The following is a 22,321-nucleotide window of genomic DNA, read 5'->3' on the forward strand; positions in this document are numbered from 1 at the left end:
CACACACAAGAGGTCTCAAATGCCATCTAGGCACAACAGTCTCAGCTCCTATCAATAGGGCAGGGTGGGGAAGAGGAGATGGCTAATAGTCAAGACAACAGTGGGTCCAAAACAGAACTACACAGCACATGTTGAAAAACCAGGAAGCAGCTCAGTCCACGCAGGACTTCCTCAATTAAGAGGAGATAATAATAATATTCCACCACCTCACCTATGACTCTCTATGACACGCTCCTCGTCCCCCTTGGAGTCTTTATTACATTTTTCCACTTCCCATAAAATACTAATGTCTACGAAAATATAAATCCCCCATTATGGAACATTTCAGAAGTCTTTGGTTAATAGTGGCTGCACTGAAGAGGTCAAAATGACACTGCAACACTGCCACCAAGTGGTCATGAAAATGGGTGTGCGTCATCATAGTCCGTATGCATCATATGGCCGCTGAACTCAGCCACTTTATAACGGTGGATTTAAAAGCTAATTTGCAGAGCGTCGCTCAGCTTGATGCCGAGCCTTAATCACTTTAGGATCCTAGATTAAGCTTATCTCTCAGTGGAGACTTTAAAGACATATGGGGCCTGCAAAGAAGTTGCCCTGAATCAGCAGTAGCACTCAACAAAACACACATTCCAGTCAATGAATGAACCCTAACTGGTTAAAATAAACTAATGCCATGCAGGGCTAACTGGGTAGGGCATAGTTATAACACCACAGATGCAGCACAGTGTTGTTGAGACGTCGATGCATGCTAAACATTCCTCAAAAGCGTCTGCCGTCTGTCAAAAAGCCAAATCATAATAACTGACATATGAGCTCTACTTACTTCTATTCCCCGCAACCTAAAATAAACCCTGTGCGTCAGTCAGAATTATCTGACAACTCCATGCCGCAGCTTAAAGTCCAATTATGTAAAGATGATGGAAAGATGAAAATGTAACCCCGTCCATTTATTGTCGGATCGTAGTCGAGTACAGAATGTGGGTCAAGAAATGTCAGACACCAAGGTTAGCCGGTTCCAGTACGCCAGCCTCTTAGCACTGGGGAGATTACACTTTATTTGACAGCCCCATCACATGAGGTCCACTCTCTGCATATGGAAGCTATTCAGAAATATTGTGTGCACTTCGCAGTGAGCTTAGCTGTTAGTGTCCATTCAATGGTAATAAGAGAGAGAGAGAGAAATGTCTAAGAAGTATTTTGGTCAGTTTGAAGCTGAAGAAAAAATGTATAATAAATATATAAGAGGTAACGTGGACTTGTAGACCCACAGACAAAGGTCTTAGAACAGCTGCTCTCACCTCAACTGACTTGGTGGCTTTTAGCTGACTACTGCCACTTCTGAGAAACTGATTACTCTGCAGTTTAAGAAAGTATAAAGAGGGGGAAAAAAGTCCCTCCAGAGAAAAGCCTTCTCAGTGTTAAAGTACCGAATAGATTGGGAAAAAGTCACAACTTACCGGCTATTCTGTCTCGCTCCATAACTCAACGGCTACCTCAAATAGCCACATGTAACCTCTCCTTTTTTCTCTCCTCTCTCTCCTTCCCTTCCCTTTTTCTCTTCATGAAGACTTCCCCTTTCCTCCTGACTTAGTCACCCTGTCCCCCTCTTCAACCCTCCCTCCTCTCCTCCCTCCTTTTCCTCCCTTGCTCTTACTTCCTCCAACTTTTAATGTCTTCAGTCTGTCAGGATAACAAGTGAGCGGAGCAGACTCGCGCGGAGCCATGTGCTGGTCATATGGAGTCCCACTCTCTCTTGCAGTCATTCTCTCCATGCATACAGGCTGACACTTTCTCCAATATTTCACACACACACACACACACACACACACACACACACACACACACACACACACACACACACACACACACACACACACACACACACACACACACACACACACACACACACACACACACACACACTGTGTCTTTGAAATAGTTCCTCAGTCCTTTGCCCAAAGGTCCTAATCTGAAAAAAAAACATGGTCCACTTAATACACAGAAATACTGCAGTGTTAGGCCAGGACATACACTATACAAACAACACCAATAGCATGTCATCATCACCACTCAGGATGTGGAAACCCACATGAAGCCATCATCCAAACAACTGATGACTGGCTTTATGGGAACTGAAGACTCTTAAAGTATTTCCAACAATCCCTGTCTTCAGTCCAGGGCCCTACGGTGTGAGGTTGTACTTAATACGGTTTGTTTACAACCATATTATTATCCGTGGTGCAAAATCTCAGCTCGTTGTTGTCACATCAGCTAAATCTATCTCATCCTCACATGTAGGAAATTACATCTAATGTCTTGTTCATCATGTTGCTCACAATCCAAATGTATCATTATTCTGAGAGAAACCTTGTCTGGCCAAAACCACTAGTGGTACTAGAGCGGAACACACGCGTAATGTTTAGACATAGGTCTCTGACCCACAATTTGCAGGGGGCAACTAAGCTCCCAAGAGAGTACTACTCACAAACAATCTCACACACATTCTTTTTTATTTCTGAAAGACAGAAGGAGGCGGTGCAGCTCAACAGCTTACTTCCTCTTCCTCTTTTGTTTTGGGCTGGTGTGAACCGTGTAGTCAAAGGGATTATACCCAAGCACAGACCTGGCAGCAGGTTGATCTTAAGTGAATCATTTAAGAGTGAGTCTCACTGGCAGGCACATATACAGGTTGGCAGTAATACAAACATGAATACAGACAGTAATAAAGTCCAAGTATACAAAACTGAGATGCCTATAAGTCCTGGCCAGGAGACTATAGAACAGAGAAAAGCAGGCAGGTGGACTTAAGGCAGGGCAGAGTCAGTGCAGAGACCCTGAGGTAGAAGGCATAGGGGCTGGGAAGGATTATGCTCGGACAGGTGAATTTAAGGACTTGGGGTTGTAACTTTGGGTTTAACCCTGGGTTTTCATTGGGGTAGATTGCCATGGTGAGGTACACCTAACCTGTTCCAGAGCAGTTAATGAGTTGATAACCACCGTTGTGATACCCCTTCAATCAATCAATAAATGTTTATTTAGATCGTTATCAGGATATACCCCTTATCCTGATCACGTTCTATGGTTTAATGAAGCCATGTGACCAAAAGAGATGCTCCAGGCATGCAGTGATGACACATTTCTATCTGACCTGCTCTGATACAGGAAACATTTACTATGTATGTTTGTTTCTGATTGTGTGTTGCAGATGTGTCATGTCACACACACACACACACACACACACACACACACACACACACACACACACACACACACACACACACACACACACACACACACACACACACACACACACACACACACACACACACACACACACACACACACATATATGCATGCCTGGGGCCTTTTCTGACATCAAGTGAGGAGATGAAGAGCAGAGGAGGCAGTTTAGGGTTATTCAAAGTAACAGCACTGTGAATGGATTTTTACCTCAGTAAGGCCGACTGACACATTTTAATAACATGTTTTGTATAAGTCTAAAGTGTCTGATTTATCTAACTCTTTAAACTTTAAGTTGGAATCCAGAACGTTCTGTCAAAATGGCTATTTTAGTGTGCAAATCAAGAAGCCATTACATTGTTAGTATGCCATATAAAACATGTAATGGTGCTAAGTTCAGTTATATCATTAGGATGCATGTTTATATATATACTAGAGGTGGGCATAGATTAATTTTTTTAATCTAGATTAATCTAGATTAATTTTGAAATTAATCTAGATTAATCTAGATTAAAATGGCTCATTTGAATTCATTCATAATATGTGTGTGCTCCTAAATAATGACTCAAAGTAAGTCTGTGTGCTCCTAAATAATGACTCAAAGTAAGTCTTTGAGAACGTGTTTCTCAAGCCAGGTGGCGCATCAGACCAGGGGCTCATCTCCTGTTTCCAACATGCATCACAAACTGCTTGAGGAAGCTGTTCTACTATGATAATTGGTGATGAAAATAAATAATGTTCAACAAGATGTACTTGTGTTTACAAACTGTTTATTCAGTTAAACATGAACTTTGAACTGTAGGCCATAAGAGGTAACGATGAATTGTTTAGGGCTGCAACTAACGATTATTTCAATAATCGATTAATCGGTTGATTATTTTTTCGATTAATCGATGAATCGGATAAAAAAAATAAACATTTGTAAATGCTGCATCTTTATTCAAAAACTGAACATTACTTCAAATTCACAGTGCACACTGAAGTGTCAAAACACCAGGTTATTGCTCCAACGTCCCGGAACTATTAAAAGTAATATTAAATGATAAAAAATTAATAATAAACTTAACTGGGATAACACAAAAAAAAACATACAATGTATGATATACATTTATACAGTATAAGGGATGTCCATGGTAAACCAGTCAACCGATAATATTTTTAACCGGTAAATACTAACGGTTAAAAAAATTAAATCATCTTAATTTCTCTCAGATGACAGGAGAGTTAATTTGTATTGATATTGATACCATTTTCAAGACTCCTTAACGATCCAAGTCTTTATTGATATCAAAATTGATAATTTTCTATTATTTTGTTGAAATAGAACTTGTATTATTGCTTTAATTGCTGATATGATCATAGCTCTAGATAGGACATTAAACAGGTCATAATTCCATTCCATCTTTACTATCTATTTTATCTTGCTGGGAAAACAAGTTTCGCCAAAATCTCAAATTTCTTTTTTTTTGTGTTGCATTTGAACACATCAATCATATTACTGAGCCGGCCTGAACACATCACAGTTGACATGTTTGCTACTTTTTTTAAGCTAACTAGCTTTATATCCTTCCGATTTTAACATGGATTTAAAATCTGGATCACTATTTTTAACTGACGGGACTTTCTACACCGTTCGGTTGTATGATTACTGCCGCTGCATTGAATGACTGTTGATGCGCCGATGCCGATTCTCCGAGCACGTCTGCACACCGTCTGCAGCAGCAGCTGGCAGAGTTTTTTTGGACTAGACGGATACTGAGTTGATGGAGTTTTTTTTAACCCAAAGAAAGCAAAGGTACAACACTTTTATATAGGCCTGCAGTCCAGTGTTAGATATGACCAAAATACAAGCTGTGGCCGCTCACACTATAGCTTTCCCGCACGTGAAGCGAGCCTTCACGTGCGGAAGGGGGTTCACCCCGACGGCGAACAGCATCTCCCCTGAGCCGAACAGGAGGTGGAATTAAGAGATTAACGGCGATATTTTTTTTATCGCCCGATAAGAGTCTGGCGTTAACGCAGCCGTTAACGCCGTTATCGGCCCACCACTAATATATACATATATTTATTCATATTTATATATTTATATTTTCTTAGGTTTGATTTGGGGCAGTTAACTGTTTATTTTGAAGGGCTAAGACAACAAAACTGGTGTGTATTGTTCTTGACTCGTTAGTCCATAGGGTTGGACTTCTTTGTGCAAAGGATGGTCTGTGTTTATGAAAAATAAAATACAATGGATCCTTTTATATTTCTGCAAGAATGGATCTCAAATATGTGTGCATAAAGTCAACAAAATCTAAATTCTGATGAAGGTGATAAGTTCAAATTTTAAGTTAGCCTTTTTGGTGTTGATTCCATATGGAGAGCAGGATGCTGGTGCAGCAACTAATTAAAAATAGACTGGTCTCTTTGGGCCGCTGGCTCTTTCTGTCTCATGAGCATGTTCAAGACTTGAAGAGCTGCAGTTAATCACACAGTCACCGTGAAGAAGAAAACATGAAACACACAACATGTGCTTATTCATTTGCTACAGTAACTTGCTTTCATATCCACAACACACACACACATGTTTCCACACATTTGCAGGCATGTAACTGCTACTGTTGCATTATTATTTTTTATGTATTTTAGTTGTTAGCAGAGTTTTTTCCCTCTCTCTCTCTGTTTTACTGGCTGAAGCCAAAAAGCAAAGCTGTCCCAGCATCACCACACACAAAAAAACTCACTCAAACCTGCAAATCAATCTTACTTTTTGAATTATTTTCATGTTCAGGTTACTTTATTTGTACTTCAGTGATTCTTGAGAAGTGGGACAAAACAGGGTGCAATGTTGAAAAAATACAAACCCAATGTTTAGGCAAATTAAATTACATGTATGTATCCAACATACTATACTAAGCTACTGAGCTAAGCTTTGACACAACCTCCCAGCTTTTGTCCTTTTTATCAAAATGGGCTTTTTACCTTGCCATTCCTTTTTAAAATGGGCTTTTTAGCTTACCATTCCTTATTTTGTGTCAACACCGTCAGACACCAAAAACACATGCATTTTCCCTCAATTTATGCTAGACCCATGAGATGTATAGTGCTCACAAATATTCACCAACATGTATATGAATATAATTTTTTTTGACATCTGATGGTGTTGACATATTTAACATTTCTTAAACAGAACAAATTGAGTTTTTCTAGTAGCCATTTGGTTTTTCTGTTGATGATAGGTGCTAGTATGAACTACTTTAGGAAAATAAAATGATCGAAAAAGTTCAATATAACTTCTTCAGAAATTGTAAGTCGGTGTTGAAGTATTTGGAATGTAAAATATTCTAAAACTACACTCAGAGCCTGTCTGACTCTAATGTACTCTGCAGAGGTAGAATGTGACAAGAGGTCCTTCATAGTGAACTTTGAAACCATATAAAACATGAATGTGTTGAAGAAAAAAACTGTTTTTATTGATATGAGAGATAATTTAGTGTTGCTTTTGATGATAAAACCACTTTTTAATCATTAAAGTAAATTTTTAATAGGTTTTATTGTATATGAAAGATTGAAACCCTCTCTGTGGACACACTGTTTTGGACGTTGTGAGAAGATAACAAGTGTCATATATTTGACATAATAATGATAACATTTAATTTAAGGGAATAGTTGTGCTCCAGACATTCTATTCTTAATCCCTTATAAATCTACAATTTTAAATATTTTTATTTTTAAAGATAACAGCAGTTACATATGGAAGACGGCCTTTTGTCCTGCTTCTCAAGAATCACTGACTTGTAGTAGATTTGTTTTGCAGTGGGCGAATCAGAAAAACAACAATTGAAAACATTAAAATACAAAACCTAAGAGATTTAACCTTATATCACTTGGGAATGCTGACAATGTAGCTTTACATTTGCTATAGGTCCTCAGTTTTCTTTTCTTTCTTTTTTTTTCACTGATGCTACCTCCCAACACTTTGAAAGACTAATTTGTGGTCTCCAAACTACCTTAATTTTTTAAATAACTACTTTTCACAAGGATTTCCCTCATGTTGTCTGAGCTTGTAAAATACATATTTAAACAAACCTGATGCAAGGCGCCCAGACTAAGATACCTTTCATCACCTCCCCTCTCCATCATCCAAACCTGCTGGCGAGATACAACCAGACACTCCCACCACACACACAAACACAAGTACACACTCACACTTACACACGTTCATATGACCACTCCAACATCCACTTTAAACCAGACACACAAACTCTAAGGGTTATCTGAGCAGATTCCTCTTGCATGACCGTACGCCCTGTAAACACACTCGGAAAACACTCACACACACCCACACACACAGTCCATCTTTTCCTCTGACTTAGATCCTCATACACCTAACATGCAGCCTTATATCCTTGCATGCTTAGGCAGATGGTCGTGAGGCGCAGACGGGCACGTGTGCTTGTTCACTCATGTGAGACAAACTCCCCCCTCTGTATATGCTGTGTATCACACATTGACTAAGGCTGGATGGTTGGCCTTGGGGTGCACATTCATGTATGCCGTCACTTCAGTGCGCGACCTATGGCCGAACGTGTGACTCAAACATGCTAAGTTTAGTTATATAACAGTCCAGCGAAAAACTCACCAGCGTGCCAGCCAACACTAAAGGGATGCCTGCGAGGCAGCGATGCCCAATGAAGGAGAAAGAACAGTGGGAAGCAGATAAAAGATAAAAGGAAAAGAGGAGGAGGAGTGAGCAGGGCAAGTAGTGAGAGAGGTGAATGGAAGGGAAGAAGAAAGGAGATAATGTGAGGAACGAGGTCAGGTGAAAACACAAGTGAGAAGGATCTAACAAAAACTAGTGGAATTATACATGTGCACCATAGTGACACCTCGTTTGTAGTACATAAGACCCTTTGGTGTTTTGATTTATAGTTCAGTGTCAAACCTCACCTATTGATTCCAACACTAAATGGATGTGTGCAATATTGTTCTAGAATAGGTCTCTTTCACATTAGACATTGTTTTGACATGTCACAATTAAAAGTGTTGTACACAGGTGTAAAAAATTAAAGGAGACATATTATGCTAATATTTGTTGTTCAAATGTGTATTTCTGTTGTCACACTGCCCATGCTTGATTACCCATTTCATTTTGTCCTCTTTCTCAAATACTCAATTCTGGCACCTGCCCCCCTTTCTTAAAAAAAAAGCCCAGTCTGCTCTAAAGGGGTGTGTTTGCACCACGCTGCTAATTAACTCTACCTGCCTACATGGGTGTTGGCACTGGCACTGATTAATCAATTCAGTTCAGGTGTGCGTCGAGGCTGGTGGTGAAGTGAGGAAGAGCTAACAGTGCAGCTTGCCTCTACTCTGTTGCTCACCTTAGCAAGTCTCTGGCTCAGATGTGGATACCTATGGCGGAGTGTTTATATGCCAATGAACAGCAAAGTCTCTGGCTTCTCATGCGGAGCTTTCGCATGCTGTAATATGTTCACAAGCTTCAAATGGTGACACCACTTTTCAAATCTTTTTGGCATAGTGTGTCGATTTACAATTTTTGACATATGCAGCCCAGAAGAAACTGACGAGTTGTCTTTTGTCAGCTGGTAGGTACACAAAATACCTAAAAATTGCGCACAGATACTGGAAAGGTCAGTTTTTCCATAATATGCCCCTTTGTGTGCATGTGGCTCACTGTTATGGCTCCATACAGTAGCTTCCTTACTGAAACCATGATCTATGGTTACCTTTGTGAGGATGTGTACTCTAGCTACAACAAGGCCTTTAGTTATTGGGTCTTAATGCTAAAGTTATGTTTGTACGCAGTAACTCCTGAAGAAACTATTTACACACACAGCACATTATCCCCCCACCCCAAATTCCCGACAAAATTATTTCTCCACACATCAGCAGAGGTTCAAAAATCCCGTCTACACAAAGGAGATAGTGGAGAACGAAAAGGAGAAAACGGGGTGATGTGGTGCCGCTAGCCACAGTCTGATGAGCTCACCAGAGCGCTACGCAGTGTTCATCGTCTCCATCGAACACACACACATGCACACAGAGAGAGAGAGTGAAGGAGAGAGAGAGTGAAGGAGAGAGAGAGTGAAGGAGAGAGCAGCCGTCTTCCTCATTTGTGTCCACTGCTGCTGCTACAGCTTACACATCCAACCTGGGGCATATTCAGGGACGACACAACCCTTCACATCACTCACCTACACAAACCAAATTTGAAAAGCCCCAGACCAAACTCATTCCATGAACACGGAGAAACTGCCATTGCTTGTTCCAGAAAGATATCCATTTTAATTGTATGAGAGCTCTTGGGCAACACATCGTCTAAAGAACACTGAGAGCCTTAATGCCAGTGATGCATAAAGAGCCACAGTGATGATGATGCTTCTACCAACAGCCGTGAGGTTAAAATTGTAAATCTGGAATACATTTTTTGAACAAGCAATCCTCGTCAACTCAATGTACCACCCAGACTAAAGTAAGTGCGACACCATTACAGCAATGTGGGAATGTGTAGATCTGATTGTATTTCTATACTCCAGACTCAGGCTTTCATTGAATATGACCAAGTGATCGTGAGACAAAGTGATTTTGTTCTTTAATAACAACTTAATGACTCATTATGTGTTCCAAGAAATGTAGCAATGCAATGCATCTAAATGTAAAAAATTAAAGCAGCCTGCTCCTTATTGTAATGTTTGCGTGCTAGGGTTCGGATTCAGAAGTGTTGGCCTGCTGGGTTAAGTGAACAAAGTGAGCCTGGATTCAATAAAAGGTATGAGTGACTGTCTGAGAATTGCAAGCATATCCTTTGTATCCAATTAAAAAAAAATCATCACAGTGGTGTAGTGGGTAAACAATACATGTGTAGCCACTAGACCACTAAAGGAGCGGCAGCCATTTTCAATCATGTTTGATGTTTATTATTAGTATTTGCAGTTGGATACTGTGTGACAGCATTTCCTTGGCTCAACACAAAACACTGACCAACTGGCCCTCCCTTTACAGCCTCTCTTAACATACACATATAACACTCTCCAAATTATTTGACTATTTAAATCCCACTCTCGGGTCATTTGGGATGTCAGAGGCTGTAAAAAGTGCTAGTAGTGCAGTCTGTCTGTCCCAGCATGGCTGTGGTAACACTGCTGGCTATTTCCTCCTCGCCATAAGGTAATCATTAGATGTGAGAAGGAGCCAGCAACCAGCTACGTAAAATGGGATATCCTCAAAGTTCCAGATCCCTTGCAGGAAAGAAGGGCTCTGTGTTGTAGCAACTGATAAATATGTGGACACTATGTGGACAGCGCAGACAAAGTAGAAGCCGCTGTGGAAGTCTCGGCACGTTTCATCCATTCTTCGGGATGATTGCAAGATCCTTTTTTGTGGTTTTTGAAAGACACTGAAGCAGGGACAAAAAAACTGCCTGAAATGTGGAGCTTCACAAAGACACATGAAATGGGTTAAGCTGAAACAAAAGTCAGTGTAAGTGTTTTTTTTTCCTACAGTGTGTTAAACACTGTATTGTACTTTGCACTGATTAATTGTGCATTTGGTAATGGAGAAAAGGAAAACTTTTTGACGGTGCACGGATGAGAGGAACAAAGCTATGTGATTTGGTGGATTATCATAAAGCGAGCCACCTCAGCCCAGAGGCCTGCTGTTTTCACCTCCATCTCGGCAAATTAGCCCGAACCGATGGAAGGACCATGCTGGACTGAGGCAGAGAAGGCAGAGTGAGGAGAGAGTTCCTGTGGTTCCCTGTGGCTTCAGACCCCTGTAATCAGCATGCCAAGCTCCTGATGTCTAAATCCACAACCCGGGCCCAGACAGTCTACACTTACTATATACACATATACATGTACACACTCGCACACTCGCACGCACACACACACACACACACACACACACACACACACACACACACACACACACACACACACACACACACACACACACACACACACACACACAGAGGGAGCTCATGACAAATGGGCTCTGCTGTGATATCTGTTCATGTGGAGTTTGGCGACGGAGCACTTCCCAAATAAATGCAGGACGACTGAGTGTGAAAAACATTTGGTATCTATGCAGTGTTACACTGAGCCCTTAAGTAGTGGGCATGTCTAATTCACTGGCATCATTGGAGTTTTTTGATTCCCAGATAAGAATGCTGAAAAAAAAACTCGGTAGGGCAGTACTCTGAAACTGTATATTCTATATCAATATTTATATTTACATTTATATTTATATTTGAGAATATAAATATATTGCTTTAACCTCTTTTGACATAAATACATAACAAGAGGCTTCCTTACATTATGCGGTTGCTGGTGTTTTATTGTCCAAAAGCTCAATCAAGGACATAGATAGCAGATTAATCAGTCATAAAAATTATTGTTAAAGGCAGCAGTCACATTTCAAGTGAGGGGTATTCCGCAAAAAAATTCCGGAAGTCTTGTCCACCAAGAGAGTATATCAAGAGCTTCATGTGAGAAGATTGCCACTATACAAGTCTGTGAAGCATTGGAAAATCTCTTGTCTGAAGGCCAAAAGAAGATACTTATTACTAAAAAAGCTTTTTTTTATTCTTAAAAAAAAAATTTATTGAAATTGTTGTAAAAGTAGGGGAGAACGGGGTAATCTGAGCCACTTTTTACATTTGCTCCCCTGTAAGGGAGCTAAAATGATTTATCACTCAAATGTATACATTTCCCATTAATTCAGGATGTTTCCTAGAAATGGGCATTAGCAGAATTTTTTCAAGACAAAGGGCAGGGAAAATATGATTGTTTTAAAAAAAGTTGTCATGTGGCTCACTTTACCCCAGCTGTGGGGTAAACTGATCCACTTACTTTTTCCACTCTGAAACTACCATAACAACACATATTGTAACAGTAAGAATCCTGAAAGCTAGCCACACATTCCAGAACTAATGTCGGACTAGTAAAAGAATGATGGGGTTTGGTCAATTAAGCAAAGCAAATTTTCTAAACACTTGAAAGTAACTCTGAACCAAATCAAATACAATATATTATGATTCAAAAGGTTTTAATAAGATTCAAATGAAAGATAGAACCAGTTAGATTAGAACACAGTCTGGGGGTCAGAACACAGGACCCTTAGAGCCAGCTAGTGTCTGGGGGTCAAAGCATAGGAAAATCAGAGCCAGCGAGAACAGCCTGGGACTCAGAACACAGGAAAAGACCCAACTGGATTATAACATCAGCCTGTCATACTCTGCAACTAGGCCTACTCTACATTCCAGCCCTGAAGGATACAGGGAAAGATGAGAAGGTGCTCTTTCCGTGTGGTTGCCCCAGGTCGTCTTCCTGGTGTATTTCCTTGGCATGATGGCTTTTCTACAATGTGTATGACATTAAAATAAAACATATGTTATGTAATATTACATTAAAATATGTTTAAGACTAAACTTAACTTGTGCCTCATGGTGGGGGAAAGTGAGACAGTGGCTCACTTTCCCCCACAGCATTTGGCTCACTTTCCCCCACCACCACAATTTGAGAAAAAACTACCTCTCTTAGCATTTCAGGCTAATCTTCAGTTATCAGCATCACATGGTTTCATATGTTGGTAGTTCATCAACACGTATGATAGAAGTTTTTCTACGTGAATACATTTGCTTTGGCACAACAGTTGATTAAGTTGACAGCAAGAAAATGTACTTTTACATGCAAAATACCTATTTTGGTGAAAAAAACATGCTTACCACAGCACCATGAGGTCCTCTCTTTCAGGGCCATGGGGAAATGAGAGGGGCTTGAAAACATATATCTCACATGACCACAAATGTTTTCCGTTGCCTAGATACAGGGGGTGGCTCACATTACCCGATGCCTCAGATTCCCCTGTTCTCCCCTACATGTGGTTCTAGTGTAATGGTTGGAATAGAAAATAGAATAATCATTGTATTACAATAAACCTTTGCAATTTGCACAGGTAATAGAATAAGGTAACCTACATTTTCTATGCTCAAATGTTTTTACACATAAACAAACAAAACCTTTTTCAAATAATGCAAAAAAATATAAATATGAATGTTACACTCTGTACTACAACAAACAATCACACATGCAAAGTGATGCGCTCATTAGGATCAGCCCACACTTTGGATATGGCATCTGCCTGTAACATCAGGTGTTTCTTTAACGAACATCCGGCAAAATCATTCATGACTGGCTGGCTGCTCATCATGCTAAGCAGGAGTGACATGGCCTGTTTTCATCCTTATGTTATTCACAGGGGGGGCTTTGTTAGGCTTAAACGTCATCAGTGACCATCACTATTTATAGCAAAACTCTGACACAGAGGCAGATGATGTCATACTTGCATTCGCACGTGCATGTGCACACGAAGGCGAGGGTATATGGGGCACTATTCAGCAGCGAGAGAGGTCTCCTTCATGTACGCGTGCATTGTTGAAGCGTGGTACGGCCTTTCAGAGCCCAAAGCTAAGTTTAATCAGATAGGAAATACAGCTGTGAAGAAGAGATAAACTGAGAGATAGAACCACCAGAGACAGAGCAAAAGCCATGTGTAACTTCCTGGAGTGGGAGGGAAAGGATTAGGCTAATAACTTGGAGTAAAAAGTTCAGGCCTTTCAATGAGAGAAACTTTTGTTGAGTAGTTGGTGGGGCCGAGACGGTGAGCTTTTGTACTTGGCACTTAAAGAAAAACTGATAAGTCTAATGCTCCTGGAGGCTTTCATGCCGGGATTTCAATGTGATAAGGATTATATGAAGCGGAGAGCTAGGCAGCTTGACTTTTAAGTTGTGCATTAAATAGACGCTCACCGTTGAATAGCCAAGTAATAAAGACAGCTTTATTATCACAGGGAGAAGTAGTGAATTGCATTGGCAGTCCAGGCCAATGTATGACTCAGACTGAAGGGAATCTCACTCAGCTGTGACTGAAGAGCCATTGTTGAAGTAAAATAAAGAGCTGTATTGACTCCCCTCATCTGCTGGACCTCTATGGGACCTACCGGAGTGGCTGAGTGGGAGGATGGATGACATGGATGATGCTGCAGTGTGTCTGTGTGTCAAGGCATTGTACAAGTATGTCATGTCATGGTACTGTAGCCAGTCCCTCTGAAATCAACTGGGGTTTAAGTCATTTATCAAGCAGAAAAGGCCAAATATTTGTTTGTAACAGCTTGTCAAGTGTGTGAATTTGCTGCCTTTCCTTGTTTTATATCAATATAAATCTAATCGCGTTTGGTGTGTGGTCTTGGTAGAAAAAGAAAAAATATTTTAACAACTCGTCTTGGGCTATGGTAACTTCTGATGGCCAATTTTTTAAACATGTTCTATAGGTTATACTACTAAATAAACACATTTCAAATAAAATCAATACATACATTACAAATGAAAATAATAAATTAGGTCTCTGCAATTTCTTTTTACCGAAAACAGCTCTTTGCACTGGGTGAAATTGGCGAGTTGTTAGGTTCATCACCACTGAAAATGACCCCTTTTATACTGTCAATTGATTAATTGCTTTATGTCAATATCAGTTAAAGCAGCTTTAATCAAGGTTAAACCAATAAATAAGTTGTAATTCTAATATTGACCTACTCTCAGCAGAAGTACATCGCAACCCCAACAACATTCCGCTGAGTTGAATATTTTGGTGTTTGGGCCAAAGACGGCACATGTCCCCCACTACATTGAATCCTGGCCAATCCCCCCTCAATCGTATACTGCACAGTATTGAGATGTTCAGTCATTGTAATAAATCCTTGGTAAAATTGTCCGGTTCCCCAAGACATCAATCATTTACGTAAAACGGTGAGTGTATTCTATGATGTTCAGTATATGCTTCTTAAATACATACATTCTCAGTGATAGGAAAATACGTCAGTCTTAAGCCAAGTTTATCTTCTCTGTGACTTCATCTGTCAGTTCCATCCACAAGTCAACATCCAGAACGCTTCCCAGAGTTTTTTTTTATTTCATTTTATTATCAAAGATAAAAGTCAAACAAATCCACAAAACCAGCCCCAAGCAAATGTTCACCACAAAGGAGTGTACTCAAGGACGAGTCCGTTTTCAAAAAATTACCTAACCATGAGGATAAATAGCCCAGATGACTGGGATCTCTCATGCGTAGTAAGATAAAGGAGAACAAAGTGGGGGTAGTGTTGCATTTACTCCACTGGGTCTCCCTGTTCACTCAGAGTCGCATTACTTGAAACAACAAAACAACAACATGGGTACATCCAGTTCACTATGCCCAAGAATCTCCGGGTCTCATCGGAACGTTGCAAAATGGGAGCCAACATATTCTGGTTGGTGATCAAAGAGACAATACAATGCTCCCAGATCAGAACTCTCTTGAGTGATTGGATCTAATGTGCTCTTTCAAAAATGGATGTAAAAATAAACATAAACAAAAACATAAAAGAACAGAGTTTTGAAGTTGTATTTGCAAACATCTTTTAAGGCAGTGTATACTGCCTTTATGGTATATGGATAGGAAAAGAGTTTGAACCCTGGTTCTTGGTCTGTACTGACCATTTTAGCAGATGATGGCTGCTGTTTATTAGACAGACATGTGCTTCTAACATCTGTTTTCTTCAACTCCGTCACACTCTGATAGCGTCCACTAACAATAGACAAGTTGACAGATATTAAAGCATCTTTTTGGTGCTGCTAATTGGGTTCGTTCTCAGTTCAGCCATGAAATGCTCATGCCTGACATATAATCACACCTCAGGGTCATAATGCTGCATATTGTCAAAGCCTCAACAAGCTTAGGGCTGAGGTATGGAGAGCGTGGCTATACCTTGTCTAAGGGTTTGTATTTGCCTTTAGATTGTTCATATGGACAAGTCAACCAAACGATCAAAGTGCTTCCAAACCCCCTGGGCAGTACATTGCACAGTAAAAAGTGTGTAAAAGCTAAAACGGTTATCATCACAAGCCTAAAGTGACGTGGCCACCATCGGTGTCTGTGACCACCTACCAAGCCACCAATATGCCACTGGCTAAAGACAACAGCAAACATTTTGAGGGTGTTTGTCAGTGGACTGTCAGTGCAGGTGCAGTGGTGAGGATATCCAGAGAAAGAGACTGACAGTTGGTGATAAGACTCCTTAAACAGGGCCAGTCCCTCACCCTAAAGTATGACCTTTCCCACATTTCTATTCCCTACAAAGGTCAAGCACTGACTCCTCATGGCTCCAGACCGCTGCTGCGTTTGTGACAGCAGCTACAATACATGTAGTTACTACTTTGATAACACTGGATACAGTCGGATCGGCGAAAATAAAATGTGGCCAATATCTAATGTAAAAAACTAAATATTCCAAATAGAGACATGAGTTTTGAATTTAGATGTGACACTTAATAACTCTGACCTGAAAAGCAAAAACATTTAAGTCTCAAGTTAAGTGACCGAGTAAAAGCATCAATGCCTAACATAACCAGCCACCTGAAATGTAAAATAAAAAACTATTAACACAACTTTGGAGGGGGAACTCTTTTTTTAAATGTCGTGCCGTTTTACTGGTCATTCCCTAGCCCTACCAAACTTTCAATTTGACTTGGATCTTTCTCCAATGACTCTACAAAACAGTGGCATAATGAGCAGCTTGCCTTCAAACTCTGTGTTAAATATGTGTCCTGTTTTCCACACAAGCCTCTGAAGCATCAGCTTGTCCCATTTCCATGTCTGTTTCATCTAGAGCGCTTTATTGAGCTCCCCAGAGCCCATCCTGTTCCTAAATGTTGAAAGGGGGAGCACAGATGGGACCTGAGATGTGTTTGACAAACACACACACACACACACACACACACATGCCCTCACTATATTCCGCCTTGCGTTTACAATGCAAACTCACACATGAGCAAGCATACACAAAAGCATACGCTGACATCATAAGCAAGCAAATGTCTAAAATGTTTGTTAAAGCCGAACACACACACACACACACACACACACACACACACACACACACACACACACACACACAAACACACACACACACACACACACACAAGCGCATCACTGTGTCCACGAAGAGAGCGCAGCCTGAAGGGGCCAGTGCATCCATACAGAAGGTCAGGCTGAGAAGGACAGATGATGATGCACAGTCAACTTTAATGGCCAGGGGACCCTGAGGTGCTCCCCAGGGTGCTGTACACTCAGTCGCAAAACAAACTGCCCAAAACAAGAGAGTGGGCGAAGACTAAGTGAAAGGGATACAAAGACAACTCAAGATAAACAGAAATAAAGTTTAAAAGCTTTTTGCTTTGGTGAAACTGAAAATATATTATGTGACATATTTAAGAAGTGAAAAATCATCAGTTATTCACCTAAACTATACGTTTAATTCATTAAAAAGTATATCCTATTCACATACATGTACATTGTGTGTGGTGTGTACCTTGGCATGCAAAAGAACCATCAGTTTTTTTATAGATCATTTTTGCGCCTATGCCAAATGTAGGGCACATGTTTTATTCATAACTCTTACTTGGAATTATTTATCTGCACAGTTTGGATCATGTGACATCCAACTGAATGATTTTAAATTATAGTAGTAGTACAAGTATAATTCCATATTAAATTAATTTTAAACTTAAAATCAACAAAAACGTGTACCTGAATTGGGTGTCTTCTTCATGCTCTGGCTTTGCAGTGGGTCCACTTCTCTCAGTCGTCAGTTAAACCAGCGCGTTGGTCCTCAGAGGAAATCCTAGGATTTGTCCGTCTGACGCTGTCCCAAGACTGGAGTGGACTTTGTTGTCTTCCCTACACTTGCTCTTATATACTGCTCGCTCCCACTGCGTGTTGGCACTCTGTGACTGCAGGGCAGCGCAGATGCAAAAGTGCCGTGTGATTCGCCGAGCTTGATGATGTATGTGCACTTTAGCGGGACGCTGAGATTCTTGAGACCCGCACGACCATGGCAAAAGAAATGTGAGCGCACGAGCAGGAGGAGTGGGGGTCCGGTGACGCGTCTTTACGCACTGTTCCTAATTGGAGATAGTAGGCCTAGAGTATCTATGTTGTCCAGTTCTGTGCTCCTTGCTCTTGTCCAGTGGTGTGCTCCTCGCTCTCGAAGAAAAATAATGATTCAGTCACAGGCAGCGAACGAGTGTTGCCTTGAAATGAAGCCGACGTGATGCAGGAACAGGATGGATGTCCAACTGCTATCTTTTCCCTCAAGCTTAATTATTTCTCATATTTTCATTAAATACATATTATTGTATTTATTAGGCTATTCATGTATCAGTTATGAATGTATGGACATATAGGCCTACTCAAAACTGCTCAACACTGTATACAGGTAGGCCTACATCTGAAAATATTAGGCTAGTTAATTAATTAATTGACCAAATCAAGCAATTTTATCATGCTCAGAAAAAAAACAATTGATGGTTCCAGCTTTCTCAAATGAAAGCATCGGCAGCTTTTCTCTTTACTTCTTTTTAATTTCAGACTGTTTTTATTGTATCTATTGAAACTTTATCATCGCCTTTGCGGCCATAAAGCAGCATCCCATTTCACACATGAACTCCGGAAATTATCCAGATAATCTGACAAGGAGAATGTCCAAATCTACCTAAATACTAGCTGGGGCCACCTGGGTAAAGTCCGGGTAAAGTCAGGGTCACCCAGGTAATCTCCGGATAGTCACAGTGCATGAGTGAAAGGGGCTCACTGACATGATAAAGCATAAGATACAGTATACACGGTCACCCGTAACAAACACATTGTCATTCTGTTCAACAAAAAGGCATCCCTTCACTTTATAACAGTGCACGCCTGTGATTGAATGCAATGGCTCAGTGTTTTGCTTTTGTGCGAGAAACAGCAGCAGATTTCACCAATCAGCTGTTTTGGCTTATAGTACATGGTTGGAATGACACCTTGCCTGCTTTCGTCTCATACACATCTGAACTTATCTTTTACCTGAAACAAAAACTGGATACGTGTAAGTCAAGAACCTTTTGAATCCAAGGCTGTTCATTGATTGTTATATCTCTAGAAGCTGTCCGGCTGGCACACTGTATGTTGCAGTCAAACAACTGTACAATGCTGCTCTCTTCTGGTCAAAACTGGCAGTACTTCAATTACTTGATAGACAAAAACAGCGTTGATGATGTATCAGGATCTGGGCATAACTTTCAGACCTATTTCCCTGTATTCCAGATGGCATAGGCCTACTCTTTTTTCCATTCTACATACTACATCTGACCATAAAAAAATCTAGTTAGGATGCAGTATGCTACAATTGGGACATACTTTTATCAATTTATTTCATCATAACATTGCGCCTTGATCTTGCCTATATGCGTCGCATCCCCGCTTGTTTTCATGCGGAGGCTTCGTCGATGTGACGTCACTTCAGGTGCGCACTGGATTGTGGGTCAGAATTGCCCAAATAGCATGCTGTTTTCAACACTTAACATCTCAGCCAGATCTAGTAGACATCCAGGTATTTTTAAGCATACTAAATCGACCACAATAATTGGGACATCCTAAATCTTTTTTCTACCATACTAAATAGCAGAAAGTATGGGTATTGGAATGCAGCCTTTCATTTGTAGCAGGAGAAGCACAGGTGGAACTGATAATACGAATGAATACTAAACTATTCCAGTGAGCCAGCCTGCGTATTAGCAAGGACCTGAAACAGAGCTTCTAAATAAATTGCATCCTTTAAGAACACAATCATAATTGATACCTGTGCTTTTATGTCTATGACATGGAGGGAAAAAAGCCCTGCACACTTGAATAAAAAGACATAGGTCACAGGAGCGAGGAAAATAAGTAGCTTGAACTAGTCCCACACACTGTGCAAGCTTTCACAAATAAAACTGACTTTATTTAGACATCGTTTCGATCTAATGGATCTGCCTCAGGTCTTCTGCTGGTAAAAAGGCCTGATTACCATGGACAAAATATTTTTCACCTGAAGTGTCATAATGTAGAAGCAAACTTGTATGTGAAACAATTCAAAGGCTGATTCATTGAAGGATTGCAGCAATCTTTACTTGGTCAAATCATAGGCTAATACTCACAGTCACATCATACACACACCCTAACATACTGAGTGAACGGTTTTATAGGCACTTTCCAATATTAACAAAATAAAAACATTCTTAGCTCGGAAAGGAATATTAACACTTCATATTCTGGCAGAAGCAGTGGTCCAGAGTCTGTGTGAGTAGTTTTGCCATCTCCTCAAATGAAGGAAAATCTCATTTCTTATTTCCACTGCAGCAAAATTGTTTAATCTTCAGACAGGTGCAACGTTGACCACATAACAGCAAACTGAAAGTGTTCCTCGGAGAAGATACTTTAAAGTTCTGTAGGCTATATACTGGTTTATGAAGAGAACATGGGAGATGTCTTCCTCAGTATTAGTAGTGTTTGTCTGCAGTTATTGTTGGTGTTTAATTGAGTGTTGACCTCAATGAAATCATGTCACAAGGTTATTGTTTAATATGTTTTTATTGGTTATGAACCACGAAAGCACAATTACACTTTATTTTTAATCATTGTTTAAAATCAATGAAAGAAGAATAAAAAAGGAAAAGCAAACACAAGCCTGTAAAGTTAAGGCGACTTGTGGCTACATGCATGTGTGTTGACAGACACGTACAGATGTAAAATCTAGTCAGTTTGAGAGACAGCTAATGGACGAGATGCACTGATCAGATAACTGGTGGTTTTTGAACCTTTCCAGGAAGCTCAGATGAATTAGTTCTCATGTGTTCCTCTAAAGACCCACACTCACAGTCTCACCACATCCCAACGTGCTCACAGTTGACTATGTCGGTTGACAATTAAGATAAGGTCAATGGTTGACTATGAAGATGTACATACCACACAATGGGCCTAAAGGTTATGTGAACTGGTCATGTAAACTGTTCAGAGCGTGTGCTCAATTTTAATAAATAAAGGATCAACGTTGTATTGCACAAAATAATTCAAAAATGGTTGACATATTTCAACATCACTGTCCTTTAAACAACCACAGTGCATTATAATCATTATTATTGTGGTGCCTGTCAGACCTTGTCTGTGCAATGCCATGTGGTATAGTTGGGCAAGCACTTCCTGCCCTTTACTGTCATACGAGTGTGTCTCTCTGAAAAACATTTCTGGTGTTGTTGTGTGGTTAATACATGCGAACCCACATGCAGGCTGGAACACAACAGGTGCAAATACAACTCTCCTTCTTGTCACGGCAAAGCTTCGGCCCAGAAAGCACTTTACAAACACCAGTATGAAGTATGATTCCGTAGCACTAAAGTTGCATGATTTACAATATGCATCAAAACCACAAGCTGAGTTTGGTAGGAAAGAAAAAACTATGAAAAACAAAAAAAAATAATCTTAAAATTAAGAATAATCTCAGCAGATGAAGACATATTATTAAACACAATTAGAATGAATTAATCAAATCATTATAACATAACTATCAGCAACCTTATAATTTTCCATATTTGTTCGCAATGAACCCCATTATAAATGTACAGATTATCTGGGTCATGTAAACCACCAAAGCAATCGAGCCACAGAATGCCACGTTCAAACACATCTATAATTTTGCCTGTTTCCTTTGGCAAGGAGATATCTGTAATTAGAAATAGTTTAATTAATATGTACTTTGGATTAAATATTATTCATAATTATTATAAATCAGTTTGTTACAATAATTCTAAGTAAAAGTAGATTTAACATTTTTTTATAAAGATAAGAGACAACATAGAACTGTATTAAAGTATATATTAAGTAAAGTATCACTATGACTGGTGATAAAGCAGTCAAATATGAAAACACTTGATAAAAATGTTGAAACAAACAAATGCTGACAGTCAAAACAAATAATATGAGGAATAATAAAACACTAAAACCCTGCCTCACCCGCGTTATTGGGGACGATCCCTCGTGCACAGTTGGATTTGATTATGAACATCTTTTAACAGGAGAGGACGATCAACTTACTTTTTTTTGTGCCTTTCTATTGCTACTTTCGGCTCCTTTCTAGTCTGAATAGGGGTTTTTACATCCATCCAAAGCAATTTTTGCTTTTCTT

The 22,321-nt window shown here is 40.0% G+C and overlaps 1 protein-coding gene across 2 annotated transcripts in view; it reads right to left on the reverse strand.

Annotated features, from left to right (window-relative positions):
• septin9b (septin 9b) overlaps positions 1-17,881 on the reverse strand; it is a gene marked incomplete at its 5' end in the record, with an annotated part of 83,268 nt that extends 65,387 nt beyond the window's left edge. Inside the window, one exon of one of the 2 annotated variants that reach the window (XM_080029588.1) lies at positions 17,872-17,881. Coding sequence is in view for 1 of the 2 variants with exons in the window: in XM_080029587.1 (XP_079885713.1) it covers positions 1,461-1,482 (22 nt within the window). Of the gene's footprint in view, positions 1-1,460; positions 1,552-17,871 lie in introns of those variants that run through there. The other variant, XM_080029587.1, reaches the window with a different exon arrangement.
• Between the last annotated feature and the right edge of the window lie 4,440 nt (positions 17,882-22,321).

This window comes from Ammodytes marinus (assembly GCF_949987685.1).
Source record: "Ammodytes marinus genome assembly, chromosome: 6".
Classification (NCBI taxonomy): Eukaryota; Metazoa; Chordata; class Actinopteri; order Uranoscopiformes; family Ammodytidae; genus Ammodytes; species Ammodytes marinus.